At 38.8% G+C, this 22,701-nt stretch overlaps 1 protein-coding gene across 1 annotated transcript; it reads left to right on the forward strand.

Moving 5' to 3' along the window:
- Positions 1–12,975: 12,975 nt before the first annotated feature.
- On the forward strand, positions 12,976–16,079 carry LOC124871636 (heat shock 70 kDa protein 12A-like). Its single transcript, XM_047371097.1, has 4 exons — positions 12,976–13,183; positions 14,152–14,376; positions 14,448–14,619; positions 14,801–16,079. Exons 1-4 carry the CDS (start codon positions 13,178–13,180, stop codon positions 15,913–15,915), a joined length of 1,518 nt encoding a protein of 505 aa, XP_047227053.1. The 5' UTR covers positions 12,976–13,177; the 3' UTR covers positions 15,916–16,079.
- The last annotated feature ends 6,622 nt before the right edge of the window (positions 16,080–22,701 follow it).

The raw sequence follows: 22,701 nt of genomic DNA on the forward strand, positions 1-22,701 counted from the left end.
GTAAGAAAAATACTTTGTATGAGCGAAAACCCACGGACGGTAAACAGATTATATTTTGTGGGAAATACTCATACGGCCCCGCCGCCCTCGGCGACCATTAAAAGTTAAATGTTGATTAATACTTGAAATCATAAAAATAAAAGAATAATACTTGAAATCATAAAAAATAAAAGAATAATACTTGAAATCATAAAAAATAAAAGAATAATACTTGAAATCAAAAAAATAAAAGAATAATACTTGAAATCAAAAAAATAAAAGAATAATACTTAATGAAAACAGTGAAACATAATAAAGGAATTTAAAAATCTGCCCTGTTTATGTCATCATTGTACTTTTTCTCATTTCACTTAAGCAACAACTTCTTTCGATTTTCTGCTGTAAGGTCATTTTATGAAATACAATGTATGAGTACACTCAGGCTTTCGATGTGATTTATTTACAACATGTCATCATAATCGTCCCCTTCATTTTTGTGCATTTCTACCTGGTTCAGTGTTGCATATGCCACCATGAACAATACCAGAAATTCTGTAGGAATGGATGTGCGTCATGTTCTTCCGTCAGTGTTCTGAGATGGGTCCCGTCTGATGTCCATCTCTTCTGGTTCGGTATCACCTCCTGTGGATCCTGCTTTAGATAGAGAAAGAGTCCTGCTACCAGAATTAAGCTCAGGCTTATCAGTCCTGTCCACATGTTACAGAGAGCCATTTTATAATTGGGCGCAGATCAGCTGTTTTCTTCACCGGTTTGAGACACTGGGCCACATGGGTCCTCAAACTCCTTTGAACCCGGACTTCCTCTGTTACCCCGTCGGTTGGTTTGGCTCCTGTAACGGCAAAACTGGCTTACAGTGGCTTTTATGGATCCAGGAAGGCCTCTCTGCTATTTTCAGAGCTGTGGGCTTTGTTAGGAGTATTTGAAACAGCCCTTTCCACCGAGGAGTGCTCCAATCCTTCCGGTGGAGTGTCTTAATCAGGACCAGGTCTCCAGGCCTCAGGTTGTTCTGTGGGATAGGAGCAGAGATTATCGGCAGACCACTGGACATTTGTTCTTCTTTTGTCTGCAACATTTTATTCATCCACTCAGCTAATGAAGTTTCCTGTTGTGCTTTCTCTATTTCATTCATGTCAGAGGGCAGAGAAAACGGTCTGCCATGTACTATTTCTTTGAGAATACAAATTCACATCAGCAACTTGGTGTCACGTGATCTCAGACTCAGAATATAGTGGGTGGAGCCATACAATGATGTACAGTAGGTGGCAAATGGAGTAAGACCAGTTTGATTTGGAGTTATTCTCATCCATAATTTAACCAGGGATAGGCATTCGGGCCATGGCCTCCCTGTTTCTTCCATTGTTTTCCTTAATCTTTAACTGAAACCCTAATGCATTAGAACTTAGTTCTATTAATTTATTTACAAAATGAGTTCCATTATCTGACCTTATAATCTGTGCAGACAAAACTGCTTATTGATTGACAAAATAACATTCAAGCACACAATCACCATATTAAAAGGCTCTACTTCTAGAGAATCACTAAACTTCTGAGGTCCGGTTTTGGCCCGCGGACCTTGAGTTTGACACATGCAGGGTAGAGTTACAATTTTTTTCAGACCTTTCAGCAGAGACAGGCTTCTGCTGTTTGCTGACGTTTTATCTTTGTTTTCAGGCAGCTGCATCTCTTTGTCAAGGTCGTTTCACAGAGCTGAAATTTAACTTCTTTCAAAGAGGAAAAGTCAAGAATGCACACAATCTGAGCCAAATATGGAATTATTTCCCTGTAAAATGAATCTTTTGCATTTTATCATGATATTGTTAGTAGTATAACACCATAGAATTATTTTTAAAGCACCTGTTTCTCACTAATACTTGCCTACAATATCTTTTACTCTCAAATTACGTCTTTAACAACTCTAGTCATTGTTCACTGGGTTGTCCAGTTGGACAGTTTCCATGTTGTCCACATTGTCACCTCCTCTTAACTTCTTTTACCACGTCCTCTAAAACCACCTCTTAGTCTTTATAATTTGGGGCTACCTTGGTATTCTAACCTGGGATGGGTGGCGGTCCGCCCCCCTTTATTTGTTTTCAGTTAAGCTGAAAGTTTTTTTCTGTGCTTTTCTTAAGGCCTCAGTATTATGGCTATGTCAGTTAAAGACTGCTCTTATTGTTTTTTTTGTTTTTTATTCATCTTTTTGTTTTAATCTGTTTATCAACTGTGTGTGTTCAGGGACTGAAAAGTCCCCTTTGAAATTATAATCTGGCAAGGTTTTTTATTGTCTCTTGAATCTTTTGAATGCATAATCTCCAGTTTAAGATCCCCGTGTAGTTTTAGGATTTCAGTGATAATTAAGTTACCTGAAAATCCGTATTTTTATGCCATCGTGTACATATTTCTGTTAAATCAGAGATTTTTCTCTGTTCTTTCCCCATTGTTCTTTGTTATTTTTCTCTTTTTAGTTTTCATTATTTCTAATTTTAGATCCCCTTATAATTTTAAGACATCCTTTGTATCTAATTTGCCCAAAAACCCATGTTTTTTATTTTTTATTCCATCAATGACAGATCATACCTGCTCCTTTTACATAGTTCTCCATAAACTTTACCTCCCCTTCTAAGTCAATTAGTTTACTTTGTTCCTTCCCCATTATGTTTTATGTTAGTTTAATTGTAGTATGAATGTCTCAGATAAAAGGTCACTGGCATGAGACTTTAAGGAGAGGACATTAACACGCCCTTCTACTGCGACTAATTTGCAGCGGTGTTAATTTTCTGGAATAAAATCCGACCTGAATCTCCAAAGTCACCAGTACGTAGTTTTAATCTGGGCAAAAGAAAACACAGGACTAGCAGAATCCTGCTGATTCTATTAAAATGCTTAGTCCTCCATATACACACACAACACAGTCACACAGTTAGTTTCAGGTACCTTGTAATTTTTCTAAGTTAACTTGGTGTTATTTTATGAGCTCAATTTACTCCGTTCTTTTTACTTTTATAGCGCTTATTCTATTCCCTCGCAGGGGAATAACCCTTAGTCATTTTATTTGGCCCCCTTCTTGGCGGGGCCCTACCTTAATTTGTCACTATTCCTTTCACGGTGGAATAAAACCATCCCAATGCAGCGTCCTTTCCGGCGACGCACTACCAACGACTGTTAAGTACTTTTCCTATAAACTGTATTTTAAAACTGTCTCACCTCGGAGTTGACTTCTTGGTGACTCTCTGGACCCTGTGAGAGTCACCCCGCGCCGAGGAAGGCGATAACCCACTGGCCAAGTGTGAATTCACACACACCGGGACTTTCAGCCACTCCGGCTAATGGAGGCTGTGCAGCGGTGCTTCGCTCGACGTCAGGCTTCCCCCACGGATCCCAGAGTCACTGTTAAAGCAAAGAGAAATAAGGTTATTGAATTAATCCGGCTTCGAAGGACCAATAAATGTTAGGTATTATTTAGTCAACTCAGAGGTAAGAACGATACAGTCAGAGTTACTTGCAGCAAGGGTAGACCACTTTGCAGTGAAACTACAAAGTTTTGACACCCTATCTCTTTATTTATATGCACAGTTCAACAGACAGTTCAGACAGGGTGTGTGTGTGAGACGGAAAGGAGGCTGGTTCACACAGAGATAACAATGATCTCACACACACAGGGAGGAAGGCATAGTGCAGGTGCCTTGCAACACAAAGTTTTTACATGAGTGATAACAAGTTTTTGCACCCATCCAACAGTTTCATTTGTCTGTGACTTTCCTTGTAGGAGCTATATCACTTTAGTGTTTTATGGCGAGAAGTCATATTTTGAGGCGTGGCCACGCCCACACGCTTTCATGTATGAAAAAGATTTTGATAACTTTTGATCCCCAATCCCTTAAGAGTATACTGAGTGATTTTCAAGTCTCTAAGTCAAAAGCTGTAGGAGGAGTTTGCTCGGATATGTGGGTTAGAAACGGTCAAAACTGGGTCAAAATGGCAACTTCAATCCGAGATGGCCGACTTCCTGTGGGATTCGGACCAATGCTCCAAGAGACTTTTTTGTAGGTCCTGAGAAGTTAGATATGTGTACCAAATTTGAGAATCCTCGGTCAAAGCATGGCTTGGGGCTGATTTTTTGAAATTTTCTAGGGGGCGCTGTGGACGAATTAGGCCACGCCCACCGAATATGTCATCAGATCTTTGTTGGGGACTGGAGTAGGATCAATTACATAAAATTTGGTGCAGATCAGATGATCTATGTGGAAATTAGAGGCAAACGTATGGCCATGGCGTGACGTCTGACTTCGCCGTGCCGCCATGGCCACACCCTTTTATGAAAAGTCACTGTGCCTCAAACGAAGTTAGACCCACTAGTTATCTGTCTTCTGACACACTTTCAAGTTGATTGGGTCAAGAGGGTCAGAGAGGCACCTTTCCAAGTGAAAAAAGTGACTTCCTGTTCTGAGGGGGCGTGGCTTTGGTGATGTCAGCATATGACCCCATAGGATCATCGGGAACCGGAAGGTCCTCCTTCATGCCAACTTTGCTGTGATTTGGAATTTTTTTGGGAAAGTTATTGCAATTTTTCACTTTCGGAGCGAACGCGAAGTTCGTGCCCCGGCCACGCCCCCTAAACATGGCCGAAAACTCAGGATTTTGATCCCCCATGCCTTATCAGCATATAGGCCAAATATGAAGTAGATAGCTAAAAATCCCTAGGAGGAGTTTGTTAAAGTTCAAGGTCAGTAAAAGTGAAAAACGGGCAAAAATCGGCCTTTAATCCAAAATGGCCGACTTCCTGTGCATTTTAGGGCATACCCCCAAGATACTTTTTGTCTTGGTTTGAGGAGCTCTAGCATTGTGGCGAATTTCAGATCTCCACGACTTACGGTTCGGGCTATCTCACGTTTGGGGGCGTGGCTAAGTGGTTTGGCCACGCCCACTGATGACGACATTAAGGATCAAGAATTTTCGTTGGGGGACAATTTTGGGTAAAAGCGTGTGCATCTAGGGGCTTGGCAAAGTCCCCATATTGCCCCGCAAAGACGCAACGGAATAATAATAAATAAGAATTCGAGCGATTACAATAGGCCCTTGCAGTTTTCCTGCTCGGGCCTAATTATTTTAGCCTTCAGTAACTGAACCAACTGTTGGAAATAAAGGAGTTCAGACGGCAGCAGATCTAAAGTTTGACATCGCCAAGTGATACAATGGATAAAATGCAGACTCAGAATGGACCAGTCTTACTTATCAAAGTAAATATCCCTATTTGAAGATTTTTGAGCTTTAATATGATGCAAACTGAGTTAAGCACCTGGGGTAATAATGAACCACTGCATTTAAATTGCATGCAAAAATAAGGGTAGACATAAGTTTCATTTTGTTTTGCTGCAATGAAAACACAGAATAGTTTATTTATTCTAGAACTGTTGAAGGCCACTGAAAACAGTTATTACTGTAGAAGTTTGTCTGCAACCGTATATCAAGCCTTCTTTCTAGGTGGAGCTGTCTGCCATTAGCAGGATGCAGTCAGATTACACCAACTGCAGCAAGGGTTATTGGTCCAGCTAAGGAAGAGACATCGAAGGTCCAAACGCAAACAGAGTCCATTCCAAGGTGCTGCTGGTGGCTCGAACAGTGGCTGCTTACTGCAGACGGCTTCCTAATCCACCAGATGACTCCACTCCTGAGGGACGTCGGCCCAAGCCAACGGGCTAGAGCACTAGGCCTGCTCCAACCATCACATAAAGAAAGGAGATTACCCCATGAAGGACAACGGCCCACCACAAGCCAAAGTACTGTAAGCTAATCACTGGAGAGTGATTGAAGAGGTGGGTGAAGAACACTCTTTTTACAATGGGCATAATAATCCCTCGGGCAGTTTGCTTTAAATAAGATCATGGATGAGAAGAAGATGTCTTTTATCTACCTCAAGTCTCCCAAATTGAAGATGTACAGAAGATGGGACTTTTTGCATGTTTGTTCTCTGTTTTCATCATTGTTATGTTATGTTGGTTTATTCTTTCCATGTTTTTTTATCAAAGCTCATCAGGTCTGACAGAACTGTCTCCACATCAGAACAACTCAGACAGGTAACCCTAAGAATACCACAGTGGCAGCAAGGATTGACCTCTGTGACGTGGTACCCCGCAGGGGTTATGACAGTTGGTTTCAGAATGCAGATGTGTACATTTGTGTCCGCACACCTGTGTCCGGACTGGACTCATGTGTACTGGAACTCAAATCCAAAAGGTTCTATCAACCCGAACTCTAACTATGTTCCACAGGGCCTGCGGCAATGCATCAGTTTGATTAGAGACAAGTCCACCCAACGAGCTGACACCACTAGATATAATCCCCTGGTAATAACTGTCAGAGAAATGTGGAAGAATCCCTGGCCTACTGTTAATCATGCAGAACTTAATGAACTTGTTTTGGTTTTAGGAGCTGATGTTTCAGGAAGAGACCCACTGGGATTGTTTCAAATTCAGTTTGTGGATCAACCGTCGGCGCCATCTTGAATCTTGAATGAAGCACCTGAAAGACATCACAGGCCCCCTGCTGGACCCCCTGCAGTTTGCTTACCGAGCAAACAGGTCGGCAGATGATGCTGTTAACTTAGGTCTACACTTTATCCTGCGACACCTCGACCACCCAGGGACGTACGCCAGGATCCTGTTTGTAGACTTCAGCTCGGCCTTCAACACCATCATACCAGACACCCTCCACCAGAAACTCACACAGCTCAACGTCCCAGCCTCCACCTGTCAGTGGATCAACAGCTTCCTGACGGACCGACAGCAGCAGGTGAGACTGGGGAGCATCTTCTCCCGATCCAGATCAATAAGTACTGGTGCCCCCCAGGGATGTGTTCTATCCCCACTCCTCTTCTCTCTGTACACAAATGACTGCACCTCAACGGACTCGTCCGTGAAACTCCTTAAGTTTGCAGACGACACCACTGTCATTGGACTGATCCAGGACGGTGATGAGTCTGCATACAGACAGCAGGTGGATTGGCTGGTACACTGGTGCAGTCAGAACTACCTTGAACTCAACCCACTCAAGACTGTGGAAATGGTGGTGGACTTTCGGAGAACACCACCCCCATACACCCCCCTCACCATCCTCAACAACACTGTATCGGCCGTGGACCACTTCAGGTTCTTAGGAACCACCATCTCTGAGGACCTGAGATGGTCTTCGCACATAGACACTGTTCGAAAGAAGGTCCAGCAGAGACTGAACTTCCTGAGGCAACTCAAGAAGTTCAACCTTCCACAGGAGCTGCTGGTCATCTTCTACACTGCCATCATTCAGTCTGTCCTGTCTTCATCCATCTCAGTGTGGTTTGGTTCATCCACAAAACAGGACAGGTCCAGACTGCAACGAATAATCAGGACTGCAGAGAGAATAATCAGGGCTGACCTTCCCTCCATCCAGGACTTATACAGGTCTAGGGTCAAGAAAAGAGCTGCTAAAATCTCTGCAGACCCCACACACCCTGCACATAAACTGTTTAGAGTTTTACCTTCAGGTGGCGCTACAGAGCACTGTTTACTAAAACTAGCCGCCACAGAGACAGTTTCTTCCCCCAGGCTGTTTCTCTGATGAACATTCAATAGAGTACAGAACAACAGCATACAGATGTTGCAAATGCACCTTTGTATTATATATGTATATATTGTACATTGTAAATTGTAAATTTGTATATTCTGTAATGCAAAAACAGAACAAAAGAGCAAAGTGTACCGGAGTCAAATTCCTTGTTTGTATGTACAAACCTGGCAATAAAGCTGATTCTGATTCTATATCTCCTGATGAAGTTCTAGATATTACTGGTGTTAGCCCTTCTCCTAGCCCGACCACACCTCCTCAATCATTGGTCACTTACTTAAATGTCTCATCACCTGAAGTAATGTTACAAGTTGAAACTGGATTTTCTGACAAAAACACCTGCTTAGAATGGATAACATTTACGCTAAAAGCAATAACATGACAGAGTGTATTGCCTGTTCTTCAGCCAGACCACAACTTTTCACTACTGCTCTCCCACGTGGTGTTAGCCAATCCTGTAGTCAATGGGTTTGAATCAATATTTCTTTGGATTACTCCTAACAAAAATGTTGATCACATTAATTATGTCCACCACAATATGCAGCGCTTAGCAAACATCACCAGAGATGTAATGGTCGGCATAACTGACCAATTATCCTCCAGTTCTCTTATGTCTTGGCAAACCAGAATGGCTTTAGACATGTCGTTGGCTTAAAAGGGAGGTGTTTGTGCCATGCTTGGTCCTTTATATTGTACTTTTATTCCAAATAACAGGTCCTGATGGTTCAGTAACCAAAGCTCTGGATGAATTATGCACCCTGGCTCCCTGGTACCCTGACTTTGGTGCTGATTCTTTGTCTGATTGGTTTACTGCTACCTTTGGTAAATGGAAGGGTTTTATTATTGCAGGTATGACTTATTTTGTCTGCGTACTCTAATTAATAGATTGATTACCTCTAGGTCATATCAGATGTCCCTCCTCACAGGTGAAGGGGAACCCTTGGATTCCTCTGATGAGTCTGAAAGTGACTCTCATGATGATGACGCTTTCTAATAAATTTACCGATATTCAATTTATATCTATTCAAATAATCCTCCTAATTCTAATGATGTAGATGTGTACCGAACACACACAACATAGATGATAACTCATGATTTCATTTTGCTATAGTATATTGATGTACTAATATATTCTGCTATATTTTCTTCATTTAATTTTTTGAGTGTTTGAATTCTTTATATTACTTGTGTATTCATTTTATCTGATCATTCCTTAAAAGATTGTTGATTGAAAAGATGTTTTTGTTTCCATCAGAGTGACAAATTGTTTCCAACAAAGAGGATGACAGTAATAGTAGATTTGTTGTAGTGTTTAGCTTTGTAATAATGTTTCATTATTTATTTTACATTATTTAGTCAATTTTTATTACTACTTGTTTCATATAATAAATTTTCTATTCATTTTTATTATTCATTGTATTACTAATCAATTCACAGTTTTGAAATTAATTTTCTTGTACTTTCCTTCTTTGTCATTCAGTAAACATTTTCTTGGGTGTTCGATAACATATGAACCTTGTCTCATTATAATCGAAGAGGGTGGATTGTTATGAAAATGTTAGTGCCCTGCTTAATTTGCTCTATGATACTCTACAGGAACTGACAAAAGTATTAGAACCCCTCAGTGTTGTTCCATTCTTCTCTTATATAGTCTCAGAGTAATGGTTTCTCAGCCTTCTGCTTGTAGCTATGTGAGATAATATGTACGCCACACTGTTAAGATTATGTCAGGGACCTCGTCTCTCTGGGTCTCATGAGAGTTACCTTGAAAACTGTTGTAGCTTATAAGGAGAACGTTTGCTTTGTCTGGTCAGAACGATTTGGCAGCACTACTGAGTGCATCTCCAATGCTGTAAAAAATCCTTCTCTCTTGCAAGTTTATAATAAAGCTGATTCTGAGTGACAATCATCGGTCTCTGTCTTGGTAAAAACACATTTTTCTACAACAGGATGCATCTAAAAGTAGCAGGATGATCTATATAAATGGCCCAGTTCATGCTTATCTGAACAGATAATTGAGAGGAAGCTAAATTGATTAAATTTGCTCAGGTGAACTGGATAAGGTTAATTAACAGACAGAACAAATGTGGCTGGAGCAAAAACAGAGAATCTTGAATACAAAACAAAAACTAAAACATGACCAGGAAAATAATAAACAGAAGCATGATTCAAAAACTGTGAGAACATATAAGAAAAAAAACAGAAACCAAACAACTCCAAATCATAACATAATAATTTAATAATTATTTTAGTACCTTATCCCCTCAATGTATTTTGTACACAAATGGGTGAAGCATTTTGAGAATCATGTGTTTGCATGAAAAGATTAAGAGATTAACAACTAACTAACAAATTGATGATTCACTTTTCCCCTGAAGTCAAACACTGTATGCCTAAGAGTTAACTACCAGGAAACATAAAGCAAAGAGAAAAATATCAATCATACCTGAGGCACCTCTCAAAAACCTGTTCCTCTGCTGTGGTTCTTTTCATTATCAGTTTAAACATCCTTTTAATGAGGAAACCACAGAGTCAGTTAGCAACAATGTGGATGGTCTGGGAATCCTTTCAGAATTTTATGCAACAATCTACTTTTAATACTACAAATAACACATATTTTTGAAAGTCTTATTTGTTTTTTTTTACCAATATGAACAGAAAAGTGTGTGTGTTTCTTAGTTTTATGGTACCTACACAGTTTATCTTCTCATTTGAAATAATAATTTGAAATAATGCAATATGCATAAATTAATTTATATTATATTTATATTCAAAACAAGCTACTTCTTAATGTCAGTCTTTTATGTCCAATGATGCTGAAAACTTTGCTTATTTTTACTTGTTGGCTACCTTTAGCACTCGGAACTAGAAACCATTTCTTTTGTAAAAACAAGTAGTCTACAAATCTTTTAACGTCTCACAATTATTTCTTAAATCAAAGATCTTATTTCCATTTCAATATCTTTCAATTCTATTTATAGAACACACTGTCTGCATAAATTATGCAGTGAATTATGCATAAGTAAACATTAGGGACTTATGTAAATATTTATTTATTTATGCTCTAATATTGAAATATTAAAAATAAATGCTTGTTTAAACATTTTTTGACATAGAGTATCAGCAGGAGGTGTGGTTTACAGAGATAAATAAATGCGGTCTGACTGCTGCTTACCGTCACTGTGACATTTCTCCTTGCCTTGACTTGTTGGGAGTTTCATTCTGCAATGGGCGACTCGTTTGTCGTAGCAATAGACTTTGGCACGACATTTAGTGGATATGCCTTTAGTATCACAACCAGAGGACAAGAAAGTGAACCGCACTTGAAAACATGGGGAAAGGAGTATGGAATGGGAACCCCAAAGACTCCAACCTGCATTTTATTCAATGAAAATAAGGAATTTCTGAACTTCGGCTATGAGGCCAAAACAGCCTACAACAACATGAGCAGAGAAGAATCAAAGAAACATTATTTCTTTGAAGACTTCAAAATGGTCCTCTATGACAGAGTAAGTACAGATTTAAACTCATAAATGTTCCATATATGTTGCATAAGTAAGTTTGCAATGGTGTCCACACATTACAATGGGAATTATCAGGTTGATCTTTAAACAGGTTGTCAAATGCAGAACATTTACTTAAAATCACAGTAGATAAACTGTAATGTAAGAGAACAAGAAAAACACGGTTTGCACATTAATACAGTTACTACTAAAATGTACCTGATCCAGTTCTTACTGATAAACTATAACCCAGTTTTTCCTGTTTTTTTAACTATAATTTACTATACAACCGAGATGCAGCTACAAACCTGTTGCAGTAAATTGTTGTGTAGTACAGAGCATACAAGATAATACGGACTGTATAAATGTAAAATTTTAGGTGTATCTTCAAGCCAGGAATCTTTTTTAATGAACAAGCAGTGTTTGTCTGGATTCATATTTTATCCCCCTATATTTCTACATCAAGAATCAAGTCCAATTGAGCAAGTACGTCTGAGATTACCCAGAACATTTAGACTGGAGTTTGGTATTCAGAGGGTGCATTATATTAGCAAAAAAGCTTAGGGTAGCATAGTTGAAACACACCTATTTCTATGCAATCAGATGTCCTAACATCAGTAGTCTACATTTTAAAAATCTGCTTATAAACAAGACTTTGTAATTTCCCTTTATAAATCTAATCATCTTAGATTAGAAGGGGCCTGCAAAAATACACACACTATTTGTAGTGTATTTAGGAAATCTTGGAAAATGTTAACAAAACTTAACAAATAAAAATCAGATCTTAAATTTAAGAAAAATATATATATATATGAGAACTGTAGTTCTTCTGAAAGCACATCTAAAACAATATCCAAAAAAATTACAGATGCATACAAAACTGCAAAAAAATATTTTAAGTACCTTTTCCACAAGCAGAAGAACGTAACACCCCAAGCAAGTGAAATAAAAGAATCAGGTATTGGTGAAATATGCATATTCTGTGCTCCAGTGAAAAGTAGAAATGGTTCTTAGGCAATGTTCACACTGCAGGCAAATGCAACCTCGATATTTGACCATTTCATGGCAATCTGAACGGCCTAATTTCAATCTTTTCACCTCCAAAAATATCCAAATTGTGCCACTTTTATTTGTGGACCTAAATCGGATACGAACCGTAGTTTTCAAAGCATCTGCAGTCTAAACAGTCTTGTGGCGTTTCATTCAACCTTCATGTCACTGTTCTGGCTCATACTACGTGTCCACACAGGCGTCTCTACAGAAGTAGCAGTCACTGCTCCACTAAAGGCCATTTTTAATAGTTATGCTTTTTTTTTCTTAGCTTTATTTGTCTTATTATGATGTGGTCATAATATTGTTGGCTGCCAGTGCTCAGAAACTCAATAATAACACAGAGACACCTGCATCCATTATTACTTCCATAAACAGTTTGCTGCCGTGTGATGCTTACATTCTCCTTGTGTGCACGCAGGTCGCTATGGGGTCATGAACCGTTCAGACTGAAGTCTGATGGTTGTTGCATTAAATTAGTAGTTTGAATGACCACAAAAAAATTGGAATGGAGCATAAAGACCTGCAGTCTTTGAATTGAATGGCAGGAGCCGGTGATTTATTGGCACGGATTGGTCAATGTCTGTGTTGTTGTTTCTGTCTGCACTAGCAGAGGGGTGAAAGGTCGGCAGGTTCACACACTGGCTATTTGGCAACTGGTGTGGCCAGCACTGCAATATCATGACCGCTGCTGTTACAATTACTGGGGTCTGTTCAATGTTGCTGCTTAGTTTGGTGTTTATTGTTATAGCCCTGCTAAACTTTATCACAACTTGGAAGGCCTTTATTGGCTCGTTGCATGATGTGGCTACACAACTTCCGCTAATCGGAAGTTGTGAGGGCGAGTACTTCCTGTTCGGTTGTTCACCACCTAAAGCAATGGCGCTGTACTACACCCGCTGCCTTCAGCACCTCCCAAAAGTTTCAGTCAACGATGTTTTCCGCTTGATTCGAGCTTTATCATCAGCGTCACGCTGCAAAAAAAGAAAAGGGCTTCAAGTTTTACGTGTCGAATTACATTGACAACTATGAAGGTAAGCATTAAACACAGCTAACTAGCTTTAGCTGCATTTTCAATCTGTAACTCGTTGGCCATTACTCCGGTTGTCGGTGAAACACAGTAATCATGATCAGGAGCTACAGACACAATCTCCGATTCTGAAGGGTCCACATGCGGATCTGCAGCGGCAGATTCCTCCCGAGGCCTACGGTCCCACACACCGGGTCTTTTCTCAGGCAACGAGTGGTTGTTCCACTCAAGAAAAATGGGAATAGCACCCCTTTTTAACCATCTCCTCCCCCTCGATGTATCTATCAGATCCTCAGCTTTGCTTCAGATAGACAGCTTTGCTTTTTATTTGGAGGTTTTTATTTACTAGCACCAGCTGGTGTAGGATTAAAGTGGATCAACAAGTTCATAAGTTGTTCCAAGCTCAATGTTAAAAGCTGATTGTTCATTTGAAGTGAAAAGAGTTTGAAATTGTACAGTTTTGATTTATTTAAAAGGCAGAATCTTTTTGTAAATTACATCTGGATTTAAGGCAAATGAGACTGATATACAGTAGAGACTAATAGAGACTGATTTTTGGTTTAAAGAAACCTTAAGTTTATTGGATCTGGCACAAGTTCTATTGTTCTGTGTGTTTGAATTTATATATATATACATACATATATATATTTCTGGCCTGCTAATAAATTAGAACTAAATAAAGTGTTAAGATACAGTGTTTGATTATTCAGGTTGGTGTAAATCTAAAAAAGTTTAAGTTGAAAGTCTACAAAGGGAAGTAATATAGAATAGTTGAACTCAGGGCGCTATCCTAGTGGGGGTATAAAGGAAGCGCTACATTGTTAATATATTTGTGAACTAGTAGTTGCACGGTTTATGAAGCAATGGTTTTATACTGAAAATGAGACTCTGTGTCTCCTTGTGTCTTGGTCTTCCTTCATTTTAAATTAATTATTCACTTCTTTTATCTAACATCTTAATAAACATCACCAGGAACTCACCAGTAATCTGGAGATTAAAGCAGCCAATGGAAGGTCTATGAAGGCACTGAACGTTTTCTCAGAATCATTGAGGTTCCTTAAAGAAGATGCCCTGAGAACTATCAGCTCCAACACAGGGCAGATGAAGTTCTTGGCCTCTGACTTCACCTGGGTGCTGACTGTTCCTGCCATCTGGGATCCTTCAGCTAAACAGTTCATGAGACAAGCTGCAACTCAGGTAACATGAGGTTTTACAGAGAGCAATGACGTTCTGAAATGTTCAGAGAGATAAAAAGTTTTGTTTTCTAGGCAGGTATTGTAACAAAAGGAACTGAGGAACAACTGGTGATTACATTGGAACCAGAAGCAGCTTCAATCTGGTGTAAGAAGCTTCCATCTGATGGTTTCATCACAGGGAACGACATCAGCAAGTCACTGGATCAGTGTCCAGGGACTCAGTACATTGTTGTTGACTGTGGAGGTACTGTCTGTGATGTTGATGAATTGTCTTATTGATTAGATTGAACAGTTTTTAGTGTTTTTACAAGAACAATTTTATTGTTTAGCATCTGTGGACTAAAATGTCTGGAATTTAAAGAAATGTGGTTGTTTAGATTATTAAGCCAGCCTTCTCTGTTCTCTTCTCTTTCTGTTTATTTAAGGAGGAACTATTGACATCACTGTTCATAAAGTCCTGGAAGGAGGAGCCCTGAAGGAGCTGCACAAGGTCTCTGGAAATAATCTGGGAGGACAAACTGTGGACAGAAAATTTAAAAAGTTTCTGAATGAAATATTACCCGATGGGGTCTGGGATGAATATGTAAAAAACTACCCCAGTGCTGTTCAGAGAATTATGCATGACTTTACCTTTCTCAAACAGACTGATAAAGATGTTCAGCTCAGTTGCTCATACTCTCTGGGATCATTAGCTAAACAAAAATCAGAAACAGAAAACTTTGTTAAATCAGACCTAGGGGCTTCCTGGGATGGTGAATTCATCAAAATCTCAAGAGACAAACTGAGGTCTTTATTTGATGAAAGTCTGGAGGGCATCACCCAGAACCTCAAGGAAATCTTTAACTCTGGTCTTCACATTAAATACATTCTGTTAGTTGGAGGCTACGCTCAGAGCCAGATACTGCAGCACCACATTACTGATCAGTTTGGACACCGGTGTAAAGTTCTGTGTCCTTTCAGAGCTCAGGAAGCAATTATGAGAGGAGCTGTGGAGTTTGGTAGAAATCCAAAGGTTGTGGTTTCTCGAAAAAGTTCCTATACTTATGGATTTGCTGTTTGGGAAAAGTTTGATCCGTCCAAACACAAAGAAGAAAAGAAATGTGCAGCCAAAGGGGTGGAATGGAGTCGAGATATTTTCAGAAAATTGGTGGAAGAAGGTGAAGATCTTGGTTCAGATGATACAAGAGAGTTCCTTTGTTCTCCAGCAAGAGCAGATCAGACAGAGATGAAAATAAGATTCTACAGCTCAGTAAAAAAAAATCCAGTGTACGTAGATGAGTGGGGAGCAGAGATGGTTGGTTTATTTCCTGTAGACACAACTGGAGGTGGTAAAGCCAAACTGGAAATCAGGTTTGGCTCAACAGAGATAACAGCTACAGGAACCAACCTGATTAGTGGGGAGAAACAAACAATCAAAATTAACTTCATGACCACAGACAGAGAATGTCTTATTGATGACGATGCAGAAGATATCAGTGCTGGGTCCATCACCCAGAATGTAGATGAATGTATTTTAGATGGTGCTGATGAAGGAACATGAACATATGTCACTTTTCCATGAATTTCAGTTTTGGCCAAGAAGGTTTATCTATTACACTGAAACATAAATATTTGTTTTACCTTTATTTGTAGACTTACATTTTATAATATAGTTTTATTAGTTACTAGTTTTACTGTGATTTAAAATACATATTTATGACATTATTTAGTGTATTCTCCATCTTTCCTTTAATGTAATTTACTGTAGGTGAAAACATTTTGCTGGATCACTCAGTATAAATATTTAGTAGCTATATAAGCATTCCCCAGGTGAATCAAAGACTGATTTGCAATACTTTATTATTACAGGTCCTTCTCAAAATATTAGCATATTGTGATAAAGTTCATTATTTTCCATAATGTCATGATGAAAATTTAACATTCATATATTTTAGATTCATTGCACACTAACTGAAATATTTCAGGTCTTTTATTGTCTTGATACGGATGATTTTGGCATACAGCTCATGAAAACCCAAAATTCCTATCTCACAAAATTAGCATATTTCATCCGACCAATAAAAGAAAAGTGTTTTTAATACAAAAAACGTCAACCTTCAAATAATCATGTACAGTTATGCACTCAATACTTGGTCGGGAATCCTTTTGCAGAAATGACTGCTTCAATGCGGCGTGGCATGGAGGCAATCAGCCTGTGGCACTGCTGAGGTCTTATGGAGGCCCAGGAGGCTTCGATAGCGGCCTTTAGCTCATCCAGAGTGTTGGGTCTTGAGTCTCTCAACGTTCTCTTCACAATATCCCACAGATTCTCTATGGGGTTCAGGTCAGGAGAGTTGGCAGGCCAATTGAGCACAGTGATACCATGGTCCGTAAACCATTTACCAGTGGTTTTGGCACTGTGAGCAGGTGCCAGGTCGTGCTGAAAAATGAAATCTTCATCTCCATAAAGCTTTTCAGCAGATGGAAGCATGAAGTGCTCCAAAATCTCCTGATAGCTAGCTGCATTGACCCTGCCCTTGATAAAACACAGTGGACCAACACCAGCAGCTGACACGGCACCCCAGACCATCACTGACTGTGGGTACTTGACACTGGACTTCTGGCATTTTGGCATTTCCTTCTCCCCAGTCTTCCTCCAGACTCTGGCACCTTGATTTCCGAATGACATGCAGAATTTTCTTTCATCCGAAAAAAGTACTTTGGACCACTGAGCAACAGTCCAGGTGCTGCTTCTCTGTAGCCCAGGTCTGGGGAATGCGGCACCTGTAGCCCATTTCCTGCACACGCCTGTGCACGGTGGCTCTGGATGTTCTACTCCAGACTCAGTCCACTGCTTCCGCAGGTCCCCCAAGGTCTGGAATCGGCCCTTCTCCACAATCTTCCTCAGGGTCCGGTCACCTCTTCTCGTTGTGCAGCGTTTTCTGCCACACTTTTTCCTTCCCACAGACTTCCCACTGAGGTGCCTTGATACAGCACTCTGGGAACAGCCTATTCGTTCAGAAATTTCTTTCTGTGTCTTACCCTCTTGCTTGAGGGTGTCAATAGTGGCCTTCTGGACAGCAGTCAGGTCGGCAGTCTTACCCATGATTGGGGTTTTGAGTGATGAACCAGGCTGGGAGTTTTAAAGGCCTCAGGAATCTTTTGCAGGTGTTTAGAGTTAACTCGTTGATTCAGATGATTAGGTTCATAGCTCGTTTAGAGACCCTTTTAATGATATGCTAATTTTGTGAGATAGGAATTTTGGGTTTTCATGAGCTGTATGCCAAAATCATCCGTATTAAGACAATAAAAGACCTGAAATATTTCAGTTAGTGTGCAATGAATTTAAAATATATGAATGTTAAATTTTCATCATGACATTATGGAAAATAATGAACTTCATCACAATATGCTAATATTTTGAGAAGGACCAGTAGGGTTAAATCTTAAACGACTCCCTTCCAGCCTTAATACAGGCATTTACAAATGAAGATGCTTATATTTGAAAAATATGAAATGTGTTATGAGTCCTCAGCATATGGGGTAGAATCAGACAGAACCCGGTATATTCTGAAATAAATCAACATTTGTATACAGTGTATCGCTAAAAGGCAACATGTGCTCTATATTTGCCTTGCTGATTACCATTGCCATCATTGTTCAGAAGCTAGTCTCCACTATAAATATTTTATATACTGATTTCTCCTTGGCTTGTGAAAACCCTTTTTGTTTCATATCACAATGTTATGACATTAGATTATCTTTAAATAGAACGTTTACTTTGGTGGGAATGCTTCATTTTTCAGCTCACAAGATGATTATGGTTCAAAAATGTCTGGTTTGTGTCTTTTTCCATAGTTTATTTGTTCAACATTGGTATCTTTCAGACTAGTTAATCTAGGCACATGTGTAGACTGGATATTAATGGTACATTCAAGAAACGTGTGAACGCTTTTAATTCACAAATTGTCTTTTAATTGCTTTTTGTATTTAATGGTGAAGAATAGAAAAGATGAGACTCAAAACATAATTATTACAAATACTGATAGAAATGAAAATAAAAGATGACTTCACTGCAAAACCGAACCAGTTTTCCACCCTACCAGTGAATGATGCTCTAAAGGGACAATTTATCTAGATCTCAAGGGTGGGTCTTATCATCTGATGGAACAGCTAAGTGTCATCCTTTTTGTTATTTTTTATAATCATATCTATTGGGTGTTTATATTTTCTTCATTGAATTATCGGTTTTCTGAAGCAATTTTATATTTTGGGGAATTGAAGTCTGCAACCTGAGGGGTCAGCATTCTGTTTATTACTGTATCTTCTGTTGCTCTCCTAGTGGTGTGATGTGAATTTTATTATATGGCTTGTATTGTTTTTTCCTGGAATGCTGTGTAGTTATTAGTAGACCCTTTTGGCATGTTTTTGGGGTTTTGTCTTGGCCAACAATTAAGTGTGATGTTTTTGGGCAGCTTTGGCTGGTAACAAGTCTTCCCAGTGAGATGCTGAGTGTGGATCCTCCTTTTAAGAATAGACCCTTAATAAATAAATAATTAAATAAAATGATTGACCTTATTGTAATCAATTGTGTTGGTGTTCTGTCTCATGGTATAAGATCTGTTTAAGATAATCACATCCCCTTGCTTGAAATATAAACCTAGGACAGAATTGGGCCAATAAGCAAATAAAAGCTTTATTACAGTATTTTAAGTATATATTATTTTGCCATTTAATGACAAGTATTTTTATTATTTGCATGTGTGAGATGTTACTTTTAGTTTTTTATGTCTACCACAAGTGTCCTCATTAGCATCATTAAAACCAACCAACATCACCTGTTAACTATAAATTTCTGTACTTCTACTTTCTATGTTCTACTTTCTATGTTCATTTCCGCTGTGATTTTTGGTATTGACCAGTTATGTACACCTGATTATCTTACTATGCATTTTTAATCAAAGCATTTTATTTGGAGAGGCAGCGACATTTATCACTGTTCTAAATTTTAGAGAGAAACAAGATTGCACAAAGATCATAGAATACATTTAAGCTACGGATATTTGTTGATATAAATAAGTGTTTATACAGTGCCCTAATCAGTATAAGGATGTCTTTATAATAATGTTATGCAAGTAAAGCGAACAAAACAGCAGCTATAAAACCTATTGTAAAGCTCTTTCTGAAGTTGTCTGCATGCTAGCATGGGAGTGCTCTACCTTGTCCTCCTATACACTTAAAAATGCTGTGGTTAAGAGCTCTGCTTCAGCTTAATTTCTGATCTACATCCTTCAACAAAACATGCAATATCACTGTTTCCAGGATTTATCATTTATTTATGTGTAGCACGTCATTCAGTCTTGTCTATTCTCTCTGCGGGGTAACAGATGAAAAATTAGCTAATGGCAGAGCTGATATAAATTATTTTAAATAAGTTTGTAATAACTTGGAGGGAAATATGTATTTATAACTCAGTTTATTGTGCATCTAGCCTGATAGCCATTGTAAAATAGTAATTGATTAAAATGTTAATAAATAAAAAACTTTCTGGTTAAAACCATATTAGATGACAAAATAAGTGTCAGTTGTGCAAAAAATAATCAGACATTCTGTTATATAATATCATGTAATATGTAAAACAAGCTTAAAAAAAGAAGTACTTTTACTACCATTTATACTGTTCAGTCATGACATCCGCACCAATATCTGATCAAATTTGGACAATGTGATGAAGTCCTAATGAGGTTTCATCCAAGACATCATCGACAACCGCATCTGCTGACCTCACTGAAAACAATAGAGTTCAGAGGCCTCAGAAACAATCTGACACAGCTGCAAAGTCATACTAAAAAAACTGATAAAATGTGTTCCTTTGAAGGAAATAATTGAAAGAAAATTAAAAGTGTTAATTAGGATGTGGAATTAAAAGAGAGAGAGAGAGAAAGAGATAGATCAAAATGTTTTACTGTCAAATGCACAGGGACCCAATGAAATTGTAAAATGCTGAAGGAAATAAATCTTTTTAAGGGAGGACAGTTTGAAAAAAATAGGGCTGCACGGTGGCCTTGCAGCAAGAAGGTCCTGGGTTTGATTCCCGGCCGGGGGTCTTTCTGCATGGAGTTTGCATGTTCTCCCCGTGCATGCGTGGGTTCTCACCGGGTACTCCGGCTTCCTCCCACAGTCCAAAGACATGCCTGTTAGGTTAATTGATCACTCTAAATTGCCCTTAGGTGTATGAATGAGTGTGTGCATGGTTGTTTGTGTGTTGCCCTGTGATGGACTGGCGATCTGTCCAGTGTGTACCCTGCCTCTTGACCATAGACTGCTGGAGATAGGCACCAGCTCCCCCGTGACCCACTATGGAATAAGTGGTAGAAAATGACTGACTGAGTTTGAAAAAAATAAAAAAACAAAACGAAGAGGCCAAGTGAAACTGAGGGGTGATGCTGTTCCAACCCTTTTTGTTCATCACTCAGAACCAAGGAGGAAGGATCCTGCAGTGGGCAGTACCACAGAACCTCCACTGCATGTTGATCCATTGATCAGTGCCCACACATATAAGTATCTCTGCAGACGAAGTGAGCAGATGTCAATCAAGGCGTTTCTCAACCACCAATCCTGATGGGACGAGCGAAATCAAGCGCAGCACATGATTAGACAAGCATGTGACTATGGGCATAACTCACTTGTTCTAATTTTTCCTAATTTCAGTAGTTTATTCCCTGCCATCGGACTTTTACTTATTTGTTTAGTGTTACAAGGTTGATCTTTTAATAATCAACAGTATTGATTTTTCAGAGATATTGTGAGGGCTAAAAGTACATATTGGGATAAAATGATTGACACCCTATTATTTTCTAAAAACAAATATCCGTTTTGGGTATGAATATAATGTGAAACTCACAAAAGTTGTTTGAAACAAATAATGACAAAATATATGATTTAAAAAATAATAATTGTAATGCAAGTAGCTTGGAGACAAAGGATGGTACCCATGACTTCATATTTTCTTGTTCAACCTTTTGAAGCAGTCACCTCTGATAAGTGATTACTGTCATTTTCTGCTATTTCAGCAGCTAGAGCAGGTATTTTGGCTCACATCTCATTAGTAAACTGCTCAGGCTTTCTCAAGGTTTTAAAGGTCACTTCTTCTTACTTTATGTTTAAGCTAAAACACGTGAGTAAATTGAGTTTTAGCTTTTTGTTTTGTGTCATTGTCTTATGGAGGACTTGTGACCTTTGACTGAGACCAGGCAGCACATTTCGCTTTTTATGCCATGATATTTTATTGCACCTTCACAGATTCAAGCCAACCTGTGCCAGATACATCCTACAAACCTATAACAGAAGTGAAATTTCTCATGTTCAACAACATACCAATTCTTTCTTGGAAAGCTTCATTTTAACAAAGAGCTGGTGTAACCTCCTAGAAGATCCAGCGTTGTCTCATTTGTCCATATATTGATGCCTCAGCTCAGGAACTGCACCATCAGCATGAATATGAATGAAAATGCCTCCCCAACTAACTACACACACAACTCGTCTGTTGCAATCTAATGCAAACAGGATGTGATTCAGTCTACATCCTTGGATTAGTGTGTAGTTGTCAAAAATTAATTACATACACACACACACACACACACACATATATATATATATATATTGTTGTGACTATGAATATATTATTTAATATTAAAAATTTTATATTTTATCAAATAATATTACGGTCTGTTAAGGATTGTCCTGTGAATACCAGCCCCATTAAGGCGATGGTATTAGGACAAAATAGAAAGGTGTGAGATGAGCTCTGACATTATTGAACAGCATAAACTCTGCACATATATGGAATGAATTCACACAATTTCTTAAAATACAAGAATTTATTAAAAATAAGTCAACTCAAAGTCAAACATATTTCAATCAATAAACTCTTTATTATGCTAAAACAATCAAACTAAACTACCAAGCAGAATTAAAGAATAAGGAAGACTAATAGGTTATTGTTAGGTATTATTTAGTCAACTCAGAGGTAAGAACGATACAGTCAGAGTTACTTGTGACAAGGGTAGCCCACTTTGCAGTGAAACTACAAAGTTTTGACACCCTATCTCTTTATTTATATACACAATTCAACAGACAGTTCAGACAGGGTGTGTGTGTGTGTGTGAGACGGAAAGGAGGCTGGTTCACACAGAGATAACAATGATCTCACACACACAGGGAGGAAGGCATAGTGCAGGTGCCTTGCAACACAAAGTTTTTACATGAGTGATAACAAGTTTTTGCACCCATCCAACAGTCCCTCCTTTTATCACAAGTAAAAACATTTAATATAAAAACGAGTAAG

This window comes from Girardinichthys multiradiatus, chromosome 7 (assembly GCF_021462225.1).
Source record: "Girardinichthys multiradiatus isolate DD_20200921_A chromosome 7, DD_fGirMul_XY1, whole genome shotgun sequence".
Taxonomy (NCBI): domain Eukaryota; kingdom Metazoa; phylum Chordata; class Actinopteri; order Cyprinodontiformes; family Goodeidae; genus Girardinichthys; species Girardinichthys multiradiatus.

Bases quoted from the DNA above. Each gene is read 5' to 3' on its own strand.
- LOC124871636 (XM_047371097.1), top strand. The intron at 14,377-14,447 runs GTAACATGAGGT...TTTGTTTTCTAG, and splicing joins TGAGACAAGCTGCAACTCAG to GCAGGTATTGTAACAAAAGG. The intron at 14,620-14,800 runs GTACTGTCTGTG...TGTTTATTTAAG, and splicing joins CATTGTTGTTGACTGTGGAG to GAGGAACTATTGACATCACT.